The sequence below is a fragment of the Pseudorca crassidens genome, chromosome 11, assembly GCF_039906515.1.
Source record: "Pseudorca crassidens isolate mPseCra1 chromosome 11, mPseCra1.hap1, whole genome shotgun sequence".
Taxonomy (NCBI): Eukaryota; Metazoa; Chordata; class Mammalia; order Artiodactyla; family Delphinidae; genus Pseudorca; species Pseudorca crassidens.
In genome coordinates, this window is record NC_090306.1 from 40,220,227 (window position 1) to 40,237,215 (window position 16,989).

At 40.4% G+C, this 16,989-nt stretch overlaps 1 protein-coding gene across 1 annotated transcript in view; it reads left to right on the forward strand.

Annotated features, from left to right (window-relative positions):
- Nucleotides 1–3,674: 3,674 nt before the first annotated feature.
- ARID2 (AT-rich interaction domain 2) overlaps nucleotides 3,675–16,989 on the forward strand; it is a 170,628-nt gene continuing 157,313 nt past the window's right edge. Inside the window, exons 1-3 of the mRNA XM_067696284.1 lie at nucleotides 3,675–3,928; nucleotides 4,043–4,136; nucleotides 5,208–5,305. Coding sequence (XP_067552385.1) covers nucleotides 3,837–3,928; nucleotides 4,043–4,136; nucleotides 5,208–5,305 — 284 coding nt within the window. The 5' untranslated portion in view covers nucleotides 3,675–3,836. The remainder of the gene's footprint in view (nucleotides 3,929–4,042; nucleotides 4,137–5,207; nucleotides 5,306–16,989) is intronic.

The following is a 16,989-nucleotide window of genomic DNA, read 5'->3' on the forward strand; positions in this document are numbered from 1 at the left end:
CAAGCTGGTGCAGCAGGGGATGTGGCATGGAACTTACTGAGGCACAGCCTGCAGAAAGATGCAGTTCTGCACTACAGAGGGAATATGAGGGTCAAAATCAACATAAACAAAACACCTCAAAAAAATGGCATGCAAAATACAAATGACTGCAGTAACTGGAAAAATTTGGAATAAACTATTCGTGTAATGCATATTTAAGTTTCATAAAACGAATCTCCTCTTTTCTTAAAACTTTACATTCCTCTTACAAGCAAATGCCGTTAATAGCTTACTTTGGCCTTACATTTTTCTAGCCTTGGGGAAATCGAACCATGTTGTAACCTGATAAACATCAAGTTTTATGTTTTTGTTTTCTCTGACTAGAGCATATCCAAAGTGTTCTGATTTTAAATTCTATCCATCAAATATGCTTTAGGACTCCATTTTGAAGACGACAGCGTCTCCTTTTTTCTCAGAGTCGACTGTCCCGTTACACATCACATTTTAAATGTTAATAAAAAAGGCATTAAAACGTTAGAATCACACTCCAGGTCTTTAGCCTTTTCTATCTGTACTGCAAAGCAAAACACATTATTGTATACACATGTGTGTATACACATGAACATACATTGACAGCAAGCAGTCAGTGGCTCAAAAGTGGCAACCTCCCCTTGAAAAACAAAAATATAAAATGTCATCCCTCCATTCTGCCCTTCGAATGAGAAATAAGGCAACCAGATTTGCCCACTGCAGAGCTAGATACTAGAAAAGGCATTCTAACGTTTAACCTGAGACATGGTTAAAATATACAACCCTAGGTCCCGACTCGGACGACTTAAATTTCAGTGTACGTGCCTTCGTTCCCACTCCTGCCCCAGTAGCACCATCCAGGGCCCGGGTCCCGACGGCGACCACCCGGCGCGCCCGGGCTGCGGGCAACCGCGAGGACCGCCCGCTCCGGGAAACCGGGCACCCGGCTCAGGCCGACCGCGAGGCCCCGGAGCAGGGGCGTCCGGGGCGCCCGATGCCTACGACTCAGGCGAGGGGTCCCGGCGGGGCTGTGGACTCTGGCATTTAAAAACTACCGAAAAGTCTCGCTGCATAAGTGACGCGGCGGAAGCCACCGCCGCCGCTTCACGTCGCCCGGTCCCCTTTCCCTCGGAGCGGGCCGGGCGGCCCAGGCGACCCTCGGGGAGATCGCTGTCAGCTGCCGGGAACGTGGAAGAGCAACCAAAGCCACCAAGGCGCCGTGGCAAGTCCCCGGAGCAGTCAGCCGCAGTTTTCCCTTCTCTCCTTAGTTACAAGTCCCCCGGCAGTTTCGGGCGCATCCTTCGGGAAAATGGAAAAAGGGAAAAAGCGTGGAGGTGCTACAAGTCGCTGACATTTTCCGTCGAAGGAGATCCCCTCGGCTCCATCCCTTAAGCAGGATTTCCAAACTCGGACGCATCCTCAGCGGAGGCATTCCATGTTGACAGATCTCTCGCCTCCCACAAAATGGGGCGGAAGAGGTGGCCGCTGTCTCCTGTATGGGCGCCGCCATTTTGTGAGGCGGTGGCGGCGGCGGCTGCGGCGCGGAGGCAGGAGCTCGGGGTGTGTGTAATGGTTGAATAGAATGACCCCCTCTAGGGAATCCCCGGCGCTGACAGTTACGTAAGGGGCTGTGCGCAAGTGCCGCGTTTAGGGAATCCGCACAGCTCGGGCCTCGCGGCTCTGCGGCCCACATCTCCACCACCCCTAGGAGGACCGGTGGGGGAAGGGACAGATGAACTGGTCTCCCTCCTGCCCCGCCCCCCCTCGCCTCCGGCCCCGGCCTCGCTCCTCCACTCCCCCGGCTGGGTCTCCGCCCCTCACAGGCTTCCGAGACACTTAGTGGCCCCTGGGTGTCAGGAACTTCCTAGCCACAGCCTTATTCCGACCGCATTTAAGAGACAAACTTTACTTGGGAAAGAAATCCGTTTCCTAGAGTGAGCACCGGAAGCATGCCGGACTGTATTACATAATTCTTTTCACCACCAAATAAATGGAATCACTACCTGAAATAACCCAGCCAGACCTTTACTAGCCTGTGACCTTGGGTGTTGGTGACTTTGCCCGTAGTGGCCATCGCGGAAATGGGAATAATGATACGTTTCACATCTCGTGAAGCTTAATTAACATTTGTAGCAAAGGGCTGACTGCAGCACCTCTTGTAGATGCAAACTTGTGGTAATATTTGTTGAGATGTTGCGTCTCCCATTTAAACAGCCTATTTTAAGCTTCAAAAATATCGCATTTAAGACACTTGAGAGAAAGCAAAAACATAAGGTTTTATTCAATATTTGTTTTAAGCGCACTATCTTTAAGATACCTTAATATAAAAATATAAACGTTAATTATTATCGTCAAAGTTCAAAAGATTGCTTCCCAACCAGTTTAATTACTGTTTGCATAACTCAACATAATAATCTTGTCTGAGAAGTGAAACCAACCAAAGTCAAGATGAATTAAGAGCATGACTCTATTTCCACAGAACTAGGACAGGCAGTTCACATTGTATTTAATTTATAGTTTGCTAAAGTTAGTTCGTGGATAATTCATGGAAAATGTGCTAACCAGGCCCCCAAATACTAGCACAAGGCTCAGAAAAGCCGATTCTTTTAGACCTTAAAAGAAAAAAAAAAAAGGTGACAGATTGACTTTATTCCGATCAGTGAATGATGTGTAGCGTGAGGAGCTGCCCCTCTGGGATTCCTTTCCCTCCCGAGCGCCACACCGGTTCTGTCGGGCGGGCGGGGATTCCGAGGCGACCCTTCCAACAGCCGGGCCGGGGACGCGAACATCGCCTCCACCCCTAACCCTGGAACAACCGGTAGTGGCCGTTTCCCCGCGCCTCCCCCCTTTCCGCCGGCTTTGTGTGCGTGTGAAATGTGCGGCACATTGCAGATGAACCCTAAGCCCGGCGAGCCGAGTCTATTGTTCCCCGCGAGGAGCTGCCGGGGCGGTGTGGAGCCCGGCGCAGTGCCGCGGCCGGCCCTCGGGGGTCGCTGTGCGGCGCTGGCTGCCCGGCCGTGGCGGCGGCGCCGGAGGCGGCAGAGAGGGAGGCTGGCGGGGAGGGAAGCGGGCAGCCGGCGCGCAGCGGCTCTGCTGCCGCCGGTGCCTTCTGCCCGGGGACGCCCCGGCCGCGAGGCCGCGCGTGAATGTGTGCGAGGGCCCCGCGGAGCTGCGGCCGGAATACACGCTGTCACCCCGCTTTCCACAAACCACCACACAGACCTCCCCCTCCCCACCCCCAGCCCCGCCTGCCCCAGCCCCGCCGCCGCCGCCGCCGCCGCCGCCGCCGCCGCCGAAACTCTCGGGCCTCCGGCCGCCCCGGCCCCTCACCGTCGGCTCGCCTTTCCCCTCGCCCGCTCGCGCGCCCCCGGCAGCAGCACCATGTTGAATCGCGTCCCCGGGCCGAGCCGCCTGGGCCGGCGGCGCTGAGAGGCGGGCGAGAGCCGGGCCGCGGGAGGGAGGGAAGGAAGGGGTGGGGGCCGCGCTCGCCCCGCGGCTTCGCGCGGATCCGGCAGTCGCCTGCCCCTCTAGTTTCGCTCCGATTTCTTTAAACTTTTTTAGAAATTCCCCTCCCTCCTTCCCTCCTCTCCCCTTGGCCTCCTGCTCCCTCCTTCCCCTCCTCCTCCTCCTCCTCCCCCTCCCTCCCTCCCTCCCTGCGCCGCCGCCGCCGCCGCCGCCGCCGCCGCCGCCGCCACCGCCGGCCCATGACTGAGCCCCGCCGCCGCCGGCCGAGGAATGGGCTCCGGGCTCTGGTAGGAAGCGCAGGGAGCGGGGGGCGCTTTTAAAACACCGATCTGGGTTTTTTAAAAACCTCCTTCGAAAAAATAATGGCAAACTCGACGGGGAAGGCGCCTCCGGACGAGCGGAGAAAGGGACTCGCTTTCCTGGACGAGCTGCGGCAGTTCCACCACAGCAGAGGGTGAGAGCAGAACCGGGGGGGCAGCGCCGGGGCGAGCCGGGGCGAACGGGGCTCTCCCGCCCGGGCCGCCGCGGGGTCCCGGCTGACAAGTGCGGGGCTTTCTCTCTCTCGCAGGTCGCCTTTTAAAAAAATCCCTGCGGTGGGTGGGAAGGAGCTGGATCTTCACGGTCTCTACACCAGAGTCACTACTTTAGGCGGATTTGCGAAGGTGAGTGGAAGTTTTAATTTGTATTTCCCTCTCACTGGTCTCCTCCAAAAAGTCTCCTTTGACCCCGGAGTGGGCGCTCGGGGCCGGGGGGGTGGCCCGCGGGGGCCAGAGGCGTTCTTTTCGCTCCCAGCCGGTGGCACGGAGGCGGACGGCGGCGGGGCTGTTTTTGGCCTGGTGGCTCGCGTGCGCGCGGCGGGCGCGGGGCTCGGCGGGCGGGCGGCCCGGCGCCGGCTCGCGCCCTGCCCGGTGCCCGGCCGGCCCGGCGGGGTCTGAGCGCCGCGGCGGGGAGTGCGGGCGTGCGGGGCGCCCGCCCGAGCCCCGCGCCCGCCCCGCGCCCGCGCCCGCCCGCTCGCTCGCGAGTCAGCTCTGCCGCCGCTGCCGCTCTAGCACAGGCGGAGACACAGAGACACACAGACTCTGAGAGCAGTTTTCGTGCAACTCAAAATTAGCGCGGGCAGGTTTAACATCGATAATCGGCTGCGAAATGATCCCGGCAGCCGGGGGCACAGCCTCGGCCCCTTCGCTCTCGGTTTATACAGCTAACAAAAGAAACCAGGACCTGTCTCCAAATAGCCATCTTAGGCTTCAAGGCTAGGCAGAAGCTGTAGGCCTCAAAGAAGGGCCTATGGAGATGGATAGATCTGGGAGAGGGATCGGAATCGGCCCCGGCCCCGACCCCCCCAGAACCTGCGGACGTCGCTCTCCGGAACAGTATTGATCCTTTTGAACTTTTTTTTTTTTTTTTTAGTGTAAACGGACCGCGTTGAGATTTAAAAGGGGGCGACAGAGGGACTTGCGATTGGTTATTGTCCGGGCTTCAAAAACAAAACAAACCCACCAACCCCCCCCCGCCCCCCCAAACAAAACAAGTGCTCTTAAATACTGGGCTCTCTGGTGAAAACACGGTGATTCAAGCAGCCCTTGCTTAGTTACTCTTACGGATCGAGCCGAATCACCCACTGATGCCTGAGGTATCTGCAGATCTCTGTAGAATGGGTATTTATTTCAGAGTTAGGTTAGAGTTTTCTTGAATTGTGCACGTTCAGACAAGTGTGGCTGTGTTTTTAACAGGTTTCTGAGAAGAATCAGTGGGGAGAAATTGTTGAAGAGTTCAACTTTCCCAGAAGTTGTTCTAACGCTGCCTTTGCTTTAAAACAGTATTACTTGCGGTGAGTAGTAGTGACTCTTCCAACAGTGTTTGGGAATAAGGGACTTATGGGGAGATTTGTTTCAGCAAAAAGAAAAAAAAATCCCCAAACAAGAAACAAACCTTGCACACCAGTCTAAACTTATGTTAATTTCAGTCTGAGAAACATTATCCGTAAAGTGAGATTATAATAAGGTGAAAGTTTTCCTCACCTATTTTAGGATTGTTTACATTTTTCATACATGATCATTACAGGTGACACCCCACCCCCATCTTGGTAAACATTCTTTGGTGACATTGTTATTGATTGTCTGATATCCACAGAGGGGCAGAAGGGTGATGCTTAGTAAGAGTTAAGATAGTTAATGAAACTTTGTATCCCTTGGGAAATTTTTTTCTTTGTTTTGGAAACTCCTTTGCCTTTTAAAATTCTGACTTTAAGATTTTTTAAAAAAATGAAACCTCTGTGTGGAACCGTGTCACTGAGTAGTTTTTCAGTAGAATATTTCTGCATAGCATAGCATGTTGGTGCCTTAAGTGACCAGGATTGTTTTTAAAATATATATATATATATATAAATATATATATAAATTTTTTTTTTGAATTTTTTGAATGACTTAAAAAGCTTTAATAGGATTGTTATCTATTTAGGAAAATTAGGGATACTACAAAATAGAATACTTTGATTTGGATTTTCTTTCATTCTTCCCCTTCTATTTTGACTATTTATTTGACAAAGTAAATTTCTTATTTAGTTGGCATGTGATACAGTTTAGATATATATTTTGTGATTCAGCCTTAATTTTTTCTCAGTTTTTCTCCTAGGAATATTTTTATATTGTAATTTCTTATGAGGTCATCTTTTATTTTTAATATTTATTTTACTTACCCATAAAGGCTCTTTGGTTGGTGTTTGTTATTTAAAACTAAAATAATGCTCTTCATATTTATTGCTTTTTAATAATGATGTTATAGGATGGCCTTTTAGGTAATGTGGCTTCTACATAATTTGAGTTTGGCATTTATCATTGCTCCAAATGCAATATCCAGATGTACATATTCTGTGTTATGTTCAGCATTCTGGAATAGGAAATGCAGTAATTGCACAGGTGTACTTTCTGTTGGCTATCTTAGATTGACTTCAGGCTTGAAGCTGAAGAGTTTGCAGAACTTTGTGAGTAGTTACTGAGTTACACAGAAGTCTAGAAAATATTAAATATGGTTAGTTGTTATCTCTTGTGAGGGTGTGATGGCATGTGTCAGAGTGCATTTTAAAATAAAAGACTGAAACAAAACACAAAGTAAAACAAAATTAACCTTCAAAATTGTTGATTTAGTAATGTGGTGAGAAGTAGAAAATTTTTTATTTATGGTGATACTTATTTGCTCATTTTCATTTATAATATTGAGGGGAATACTGTTAATACATGTCCTGGTTTTCTGGTAATCAGTTTGAACCATTTGGATTTTAGACCGTTTAAAATACATGTTAAGTTATGCCTGATATTTATTGGATGATTGATTGATTGATTTTAATATCCAGAAGGTACTGTATGATATATATGTTTCATGGGATGTGTGTTTTTCTGAAGAGTTTACATTCATACTAACAGAGCTTTAGCATAATCAAATGGCTAGACTCCCAGTTTATTATAAGTTACATAAATATTGTTTTTCCAGTTGTGATTTCTATCTTGGGATCTATCATCCATTGATGATACTGTTTTTAACTATGTAGTTTCAGGATTGTTCACAACTCTATATTGTTCTCGGGTCAGTTTGAGTTTTATGCTCTTATTAGAAGCTACATTTTGAACTATGTCCTTAGCTAAACTTGTTTTTCCTCCATATGTCACTCTCCAGGTTTGTTTTTGTAGGGTTGTAGCTAGGCTACTAGGAAAAAAGTTGAAGTATTTGTTTTGGAAAATAAAACCATGTGAAGATTTGCATGGCTTGTAAAGAAATACAAAAGAAATATGCTGGTCAAAAATTGGGTACTACCAACCTTGGAAGATTTTTTTCCATAGTGGTGTAATATTGCACAGTAAGAGGACATGTATTATGATGGGTTTTACACCTTCCTCTGAAAAATCTTAACTGGCAGACAGGATGCCAAACTTTCACAGTAATTCTGTTACTTAACCATGAGTGCCTCTTCATAGTAACCAACAGTAATCAAGTGACTTTGTAAGTTCCTTCTTTGATATGTCAAATTGAGTATCATGGTTTCTGCTGAGTAGATAATGCAGTGTGTTTTATAAATCACAGGTGGACTAATTTTTTTTTTTAAATGAACTGCTGTTTCATTTGACTTACTATAAGACTGTCATTACATGTGTTCTTGTTTAGAAGTTTAAAATTTGCTGACATTCCTCTGTAGTTAGATAGGTAGCTGTTAGCCTGGTATTTTATGATATATTTTCATGATATTGCAGACATTTAAATAAAGAAGAGCAAACTAATATGCTGGCCATTGTAACAGACATAGACATCAAATACAGAGACTTGAGTTTAGTGGTCTGCCAAAAGTTAGTTTGATTGTGTCAGACATACTCTTATTCAGTTGTAGATTGTCTACAAAAATTTCTCAAAGTCTAAAATTGAAAATGCAATTGATTATTTGTTTTAACATTGACAGTTAATTTTTTAAAATAAAAGTGCCTACTGATAATGTGTAAAAGTACTATATTTAAAGCTTGGATATTACTCATCTATTATGTCTATGTATTTTGTTTTCAGTTAGTTCCATTCTTGGCATGTACATCACAATATATTCCACAGATGTTCATTATTAGAATACCTTTATAAGTATAAAAGGATAAGTTAATAATTTCCCACATTTTGTAGATGAAGAAGTTAAAGTGGAAAAGTATCTAAATGGCTTTAGGGGCATTTGTTAATTGGAAAAAAAGTTGTATTCTTGATATGTGTTCAGTAATATTTAATCAGTCTATTATGAATTCACTTTGTTAGTCAAAGTGATTTTAAGAAATTAAAATATAATTGGAAATTACTTATGGTTAAATTTATGCCTGAGTGTGTTTATACCCAGTGTGTTCCATATTTACTCAGTTAATTTTATATTTTCATTTTGTTTTGGTACTAAGATTGGGGACAATTTACTCCTCTTACTTTTTGTTAAGAATTTGAAGCCTTGGTATGAAGATTTAGGTAAATATTTCAAATACTTAGTTGAAGAATTTTGTTTTAGCTTACTGATGCCAATAGTACAGCTATAGTCAAGGTTAAGTTGATGTTTCCATTATAAAACTTGATTTTTGAAAAAGAGGTGAAATACCTTGGACTTAAAATTTGTTGTACAACACTGTATGTTACTGATTTTCTTATAAAATGATATTTTTACATGTACCTACCTTTGGAATAGTCAGAAACTTAATTGTAGAATTGTACCCGCTATAGTGAATTTTCAGTTTCATTGTGAATTTATTTATTTTTTTCCCCCCTTGGTGGATGAAGCCCTGCCTTAAGTTATACCAATTAAAGTTTATATTTATCAGGTAAATAGAATGAATACACTTGTGTGCTGGGTGGTTAGTGTCTACCATGTAGATCACTTTTTTTAAGAGAAAGCCTTTTATGAATCACTTGAGGTTAAATGAAAGAATGCTTTAAAATTGTAATAAATAAGTAAATAAAGTAATACATTGAGTTTGTGTATCAACAGAATTGATAAATGGAGATTGCTCTCCTTATTTAAGGAAGGAAAATAAAAGTAATATGAAGACTGGAAGAAAAATTGTATCTAAATAAATTATTCGTATATGCATTTTAAAATTAATTTTGTAAACTGTAACCTTTCATTTTGAACAAACCTGATTTTGATATCTTCTCATATTCTGTTACAGTTTAGAGGGTGTGCAAACTTGTTGAAAGGAGGAGTGGAAAGTAGAAAAAGTTGAAAGACTTATGAGACCTCAGCTAGGTTAGTGTTGTGTCTTAGAAACCATGTTTTAAATAGCTTAAATTTGCCCTCAAGTAGAAATAAATCTAACTCTTTCCAGGGTGGATAGTTTTCACTGAGGACGCAAACTAAGAACTTAACTGTAACTCCCAGAAGTGTTTATATGCTTTTTTGCATTTAAATTTTCTGCCTTAGCTGTCAACTAAAATTGTCTGCATCTAAAGAGGAGCACTCTTATAATCCTACCTCTTCTCTGTTGTTGATTTAGTATTTTCAGTTGGTTGTGTGTAAAATCCACTATGACTGATAGAGAAGTATATCACGTCTGTGAATATTTTATAATCTGAAATGAAATGATATTGGAAGTTGGAAAAGGAAGGAAAAACAAACATTTTAATTCACTGGAATTTAGGTGCATTAGTCAGTGAGTAAGTACTCAATACTGCATGTTTTTAGGTGAAGTATTTAGAGTTTTTTTCATTATTATTTGGGGGAAGGCTGCTTATTGGGCATTTTCCAGAGTTGTACAGTCCCTCCTCAAGTTTGCTAGTAAATGTAGGGTTTGTTTGAATTAGGAAGTAGAGGACACATGGGGGGTGGATCTCTTTCTACTGCTTTCATCTGGCACCACCATCGTCACCACACTCCTGGGTATTCAGGATCAGTTAGAGTGGAGATTCCCAATTTGTGCTGTATGAAGCATTTGTTTTCCTGAAATGTCAATATGTTTCCCTGAAAAAAGGCTAAATGAATTTGAGTAATAACAATAAATTTGTGTTACTTCATTGAAGGACTTCGTAGAGACTGTATTTTGTTAGTGTGAGTTGTGGATCTCAAGACAATTTGGAGAAACACTGTTTATTACCTCCCTCCCTCCACCTATGGTAAATGATGGTTCCCAAACACTACCGTACATCGCAGGGGAATGTTGGCGGAACATCTACTAAGTTCTGTGGAGCACAGTTTGGGAAACCCTGAGCTAGAAGAAATGAGGGTAAAGGAAGAAAAATTTTAAATATGGAAAATGAGAGGTAACTGTGTATATTTATATAGATATATATACAGATTTAAATGATTTTTATGGTGCTATTATTTGCTTATCTTTATCAATCGCTGTGCAGAATTATATTGGTAATACTTAAATAGTTGTTCGAATAGGGGACATTAAAATTATCTTGTGTTCATTGCCAGGAAGAGAAAGGTAGCCAAATCATTGGTCACATTGTTTTGCAGAATAGTAATTACTGTTGTTGAAATATGATAGTCATGCTAAAATCTGTATTTGTTTCAGTTCTACCATTTTAAAAACATAGGTCATAATCATGAATTTTGATTTTAGGGAAAGCTGTTTAGAAGTAGATCTTGGTATAAGGACCAAACTTACTGGAGATAAAAATGGAGATGTTAGAATTAAAGATTGTCATCAAATATTTTATGGTTTGAAATTATAAGCATAATTGTTATGAAAAGCAAAAGTATTGGCTTTTGAATTTAAAATAAATGTAAATAATATGGTTAGTTCAGTTATCCATAGTAGAGCTCAGGAAATAGGCAGGTTGATTCTTTTTATTCAGAAGTACACAAAAATGTATATATGGTGATTGATACTAGTATTGGTTACCTATCATAAAGGTTATTAATGGATTCACTTAGGATATAAAACTTTTGGGGGACCTGGAATAAAGAGATGGTTTACAGCAAATTGTCACTCTCAGTAGCGTTCAGATTTTCTATGAATTTTATTGCACTTTCCAGGAATTGTGTTATTAAAATAGAGTCTAACATACAATTTTTTGTTTCAAACATTAAAAAATATCACTTGTGCTTGGATACTTTTTGAGTATTCATTATGCTGTGAATTCAAAGTTAATTCTTTTCTACAAGATATATACCCTTGTGACTAAGTATATTGCAGTGATCTATGGCTGGAACTGGAATCTCTTGGTGATATGTAGGAATAGATACTGCATTATGAATTATTGTCCCCAAATGATAGATTCATATTTCCATTAATATCTAAGTTAGTGTTTGCAGGTCCACCCCATCTTACTGCAAGAGAATTTTATGGTGAGGCTGAATCTCTTGTTTTGGCTCTTTTATCCCATTAGTCTCTTAACAGCTCCCATTTCCTATCATGCCACTGATTTATTGAAGTGGTGGGGTCAGTTGTCCTTTAGAATGCCCTAAATTCTAGATTTGGTTGACTGCTTCCTTCTAGTGTCAGTTAACTTGTTCCTCTATCCCCTGTATCTATTTCCTAAAATCTATTAGATTTAAAGATTGAAAAAATTCAAGTTTAGTATTTTAGGTGTACTTTAATAGGTAGTGCTGTGCTTTTCATCAGATTATGAGGCATATAATGTTTAGTTGTCCTGTTTTAGTGGTGCTAAGATTGATCAGTGGTTTTATGACTTAATGGTCTAAAACTGTATTTTTTTAAAGTGTGCCCCAGGTGATTCTTAAGTACACTGAAGTTTGAGAACAGCTGATCTAAGTGTTGGAATTAAACCAGTTGAGTTGCTGAGATAACTGGTTTAACTTGGCATGAACATGTTGGCCAGGGCTGCATCCAGAGCAAAACCTCTAGGTGACATCTGGTCTAGGGGCACCTGCTCAAGCTGCACCTGTCATCTCTAAGCAGAGCGTGGACACACCCTACTTTGTTTCTGGGCTCTAGAGAAGATAACAAGGGCTCCACTTAAGGGGGAAAAAAAGGGGTAAATGAACTACCAATTTGAGCTTATCATAACTATTTGCATAGTAATTTGGATTTTAAAAAATCAATTAAAAATAAAATTTCTTAATATCTAGGTTTTGTTTTTAAATAAAACTTTATAATATTTTCCAAATGGAATGCCATTTATTTTATTGAATTTACTGACCACTTTTTCTCTTTGTGAGGATTTTGTTGGTCTATCTCAGTACTGCTTAGGGGAGTTCATTTATAAATATAAATATATTTATATATAAATATAAATATATTCAATATAAATATACATGTTCATTTATAAATGAACATGTATAAATTCCTTTAAAAATAACAATACTAACAATAGCTTGTTTTGTTTAATGCACTTTATCTTCATGTTTCAAACTTTTCATATGTAAGATTTTATTTTTATCATTTCAGATTTCAGAAGTAATTGATGTTATTTAATCTCAGAAAAAATAACACTTAGAAAAGAATTTCTTTACACCACTCAGACTCTTTTCTTCTGGAGCATAGGGGCTACTAAAAAAAACCAAAAAAGGCTGTAGGTTATTATCCAGCTTTCAATCTTAAGTGTCAGCCATAATTGCCACTTGGTAAGGTTTATTTTATATATTTTCAAGCCACACTTTCTCCCCTTTACCTTTCCATTCTTTTCCCTGGTGATAGACCTGCTTTACATTTCACAAAGCTTTGTTTTATACATAACCCTCCATTATCCACAGTTGTTGAATATCTTCAGGTATATTCCATGCCCTAGTATGTTTATCTTTTGCTTCTTTCAGTAAATGAGTTTTTTCATTACTGTGTAATGGGACCAAGCCAAAGCATTGCTTTTTATGAAGTAGGATTTGAATAAAGTTGTACAAGAATGTATTATTTTAATATACATCTTAATGGGATACATGGCAAGTATCTTTAATTCTTTCTTTCTGAGTTCTTAACTATTGTACTTGGTAAATTGTTCAGTGGTCAGCTGCTCTGTGCACAGAGATGATGTTTATTATATAATTATAATATACACATCTTTCATGGTGACGTGTTTTCAAATGAAATTTGTTTTTGCTCCTCTCCTAGCCCACTGGTTATTTTAAATAAATAAAATGTTAATATTAACATATATGAGGTCAGTAGGAACATTCTTCCATTAAAACAAGACAAAGCAGAGGCCATAGTTAGGGGTCCTAACCTGTTGTAGTTTAGAGGTGGGGTTGAATTTAAATGTGTCAGTAATAATGCCCAAGTTGATCACACTTTCCATAATGGTTCATAGGTTAAGTGAATTTTCAATGTACTTGAGCACAGATCAGACCATTTAGTACTTCATAAACAGTATTTAGTACCTAAGCAGGCTGTACCTCCAAGTGCACTCACAAGTAATAGGTCAAGAGTGCTTAAGTGGTTTGGTATAATCTTTTTAGTTTACACCATTAAAAAGTCAAACTTCTGAATTTTTGAGTAGTTTTTGCCAGGTAGCCCCACATTGCGATGTATTAATTTAGTAGTAAAAAATCTGGTTGAGAGAGAAATGATAAACCTATCATTTTTTTTCCTTCCTATGTTTTCTTTCTTCAGAATTGTTAAATCTTTTTTTTAAAATTTTATTTATTGATTGATTGATTTTTGGCTGCGTTTAGGTCTTCATTGCTTTGCGTGGGTTTTCTCTGTTTGCGGTGAGCAGAGGCTATTCCTCATTGCAGTGCGCGGGCTTCTCATTGTTGTGGCTTCTCTTGTTGCGGAGCACAGGCTCTAGGCACGCGGGCTTCAGTAGTTGCGGCACGTGGGCTCAGTAGTTGTGGCTCGCAGGCTCTAGAGCACAGGCTCAGTAGTTGTGGCGCACAGGCTTAGTTGCTCCGAGGCATGTGGGATCTTCCTGGGCCAGGGCTCGAACCCGTGTCCCCTGCATTGGCAGGTGGATTCTTAACCACTGCGTCACCAGGGAAGTCCAGAATTGTTAAATCGTTTTTTCGCTTTCTGTATGTGAAGTCTTGTTTACACTTCATTTATATTGACCAGTTGTTATTTTACCACATTTGTTTTGTGTTTTCCTTTTTATATGTGATGGTGTGTATATATATATATATATATACACATTATTATAATTATTATTACTGTTGTTTAATCATTTGCTGTTATTACAGTTATAATGCCCTTTCCTCCTAAATGTAAGTGTATATTACTTAAGAATAAAAACATTCTCTTATGTAACAATAGTAAAATAATTAAATTCAGAAAACTTAACATGAATATAATCATATTATCTGTATTATATACAGATCTTATTCAAATTTTACCAGTTGTCCCAAAGATGTCTTATAGCTGTCATACCCAACCATCCCTAATCTGTGATCTTGTATCACATTTAGTTATCTGTAGTTCTTCAGTCTTTTGTGATACTACCATTTTTGAAGAGTATGGGTCAACTGTGCTATAAAATTTGGATTTTTCTGAGGTTTTTTTCAGGATTAGATTTAGGTTAAGTATTTTTGGCAGGAGGTATGTGATGTCACTTTGTCCCATTATTGCTGACATTAACTTTGGTTAAGGTGGTGTCCTCCTGGTTTCTCCATTGTAAAGTTTCCATTTTCTGTTTTGTAATTAGCAAGTGACCCGTGGAGACATACTTTGAGACTGTAAATATCTTGCTCACCATCAAACTTTTACCCAGTGGTTTTAATATCCATTGATGATTCTTGCCTCATTCAGTTATTATGATGGCTGTATGATGTTTATTTTCTAATTTTATCATTTCTTCTACATCTTATTAGTTGGCAATCTACGATATGGAAAATATTTTTATTTTTTATTAGATTTTTATATTATACAATGGATTAAAATCTATTGCAGTTATGCATTTTGCTGCTTCAGTTTGGCCAGGAGGAGCCCTTTCAAGCTGCCTTCTGTGTATTTTTATCAAGTTACTATTATTTTTGAGCTCTTTCTTGCCTTCTGACAAAATAAGATCTTCTAGAGTCAACTTGTGTTTTGCTTTCCCTGATGTAGCATCAGCTATTTCTTCAAGAAGTCCTGGTTCCTTTTAGTGTGGAATGGTATATAGAAACCAAATCTGGGTGGTAGATGTACCCATTGTTATTGGGTTATCTTTTCTTCTGGGCCCTTTCAGAGGACAGAGCTAGGAAGTTTACTTATTTTAAATATGAATATACACACCTTGAAAATCATAAGGCTATACTGATATCTCTAATTACAACCCACACACGTTTTCTCTTGCCTTCTTCCATTCCATGTATCTCCCTTTAACTGCATTGAGAATCCTAATTCCTAACACCAGTGTATTTACTTATCTTGTTAGTTTTGTAACACATAGAGAATAGTTTCAGAATTGTTATACCCATACCACTACAAACAACAAACCCGCCAAGTAGAGTTACAAATTTGTTTGCATTTCTTTTTGTGTTCAGACTGACTTTATATCTGTAAATAATTGTGTTAAAAAAGGTTCACAGTGACTGGATTCTATTTTTCTGGGTATTGTTATTCACTTAAAACAGTGAAGTTCACATTTTCTCCATTTGTATTCAATTTTGTGTTTTCCCCTTTATTTATTCCTTTAATTTTATTTATGAATATATAAAACCCTTAGGATTCTAAAATCAAAATTTAAGCAAAGATATGCTTGGAGTTTACCCTCTACCCTCTTTTCTTCCCTGTCACTTCTGCCCCATTCCTACCCATGCTCTTTTGGTAACCAATAGTTGCTGGTTATCCTTCCTGTTTTTTTGTTTTTCTTTTGTTTTGTAAAAATAAGGAGATATATACATGCATTTTTAGTTCCCCATCTTAACATTAAGAATGCACACTATTTTTTTATTTTGCTTTCTTTCATTTAATATATTGGGTTGGCCAAAATGAAATTTAATATATTGGTTTGTGCGGGTTTTTATATGATGTTACGGAAAAACCCAAAGGAACTTTTTGGCCAGCCCAATATCTTGCCTATCACTCTAAGTAAGTTCATAAAATTCCTTTTTTTAACAGCTGCATAGTATTCCATTGTGTGGATATATCCTACTTTATTCATCCAGTCTCCTACATAATGACTTAGGCTTTTCCCAGTATTTTACAATAACAAATAATGTCACATGAATAATCTGCAAATCTAGTAGCCTTATGCAAACCAATTTTCAAATTTTTGGAGATGTATCTTCAGAGTAAATCACTAAAGTGGGGATTGATGCAATAATCAAATCATAAAGGCATATGTATTTGATTAAATTCTGCCCAATTCCCACCAGATTCTCTCCAAGTAGGAGAGAACTATTTTGCATTCCCATCAGCAGTATATGAAGGTACCTGTTTCCCATAGCCTTACCATGTGTTTGTCAAGCTTTTGAAGTTTTATCGATCTGGTGGGTTAAGAAATGGTATGTCACTATGTTGTAATTATTGTGGCTTTATATAGCATGTTTTAATATTTGGTAGTGCCATTCCCATCTCATAGTTCTTTTTTTACAAGGTTTTCTTGGGTATTTGTTTATGGGTTTTTTTCCATATGAACTTTAGCATTAATTTGTTGTAGTTTCAGAAAAAAGCTTTTTCTTTCTTTTTTTTTTTTGAGTGGGGATTGCATTAAATTAAAAACAATTACCTTAGGAGAATGGACATGATGATACTGAGTTTACCTCACCAAGAAAAATGAGTCTTCTATTCAATCTTTTTGTGTCATTCAAGAGTCTAAAGTTTTCCTTTTACAGGTTTTTTTTTTTTAATTAATTAATTAATTTATTTATTTTTGTCTGTGTTGGGTCTTCGTTTCTTGCGAGGGCTTTCTCTAGTTGTGGCAAGCGGGGGCCACTCTTCATCGTGGTGCGCGGGCCTCTCACTGTCGCAGCCTCTCTTGCTGCGGAGCACAGGCTCCAGACGCGCAGGCTCAGTAATTGTGGCTCACGGGCCCAGTTGCTCCGTGGCATGTGGGATCTTCCCAGACCAGGGCTCGAACCCGTGTCCCCTGCATTGGCAGGCAGACTCTCAACCACTGCGCCACCAGGGAAGCCCCTTTTACAGGTTTTTGACATTTCTTAAATTTATTCTTAAGTATATTATCAATTTTCTT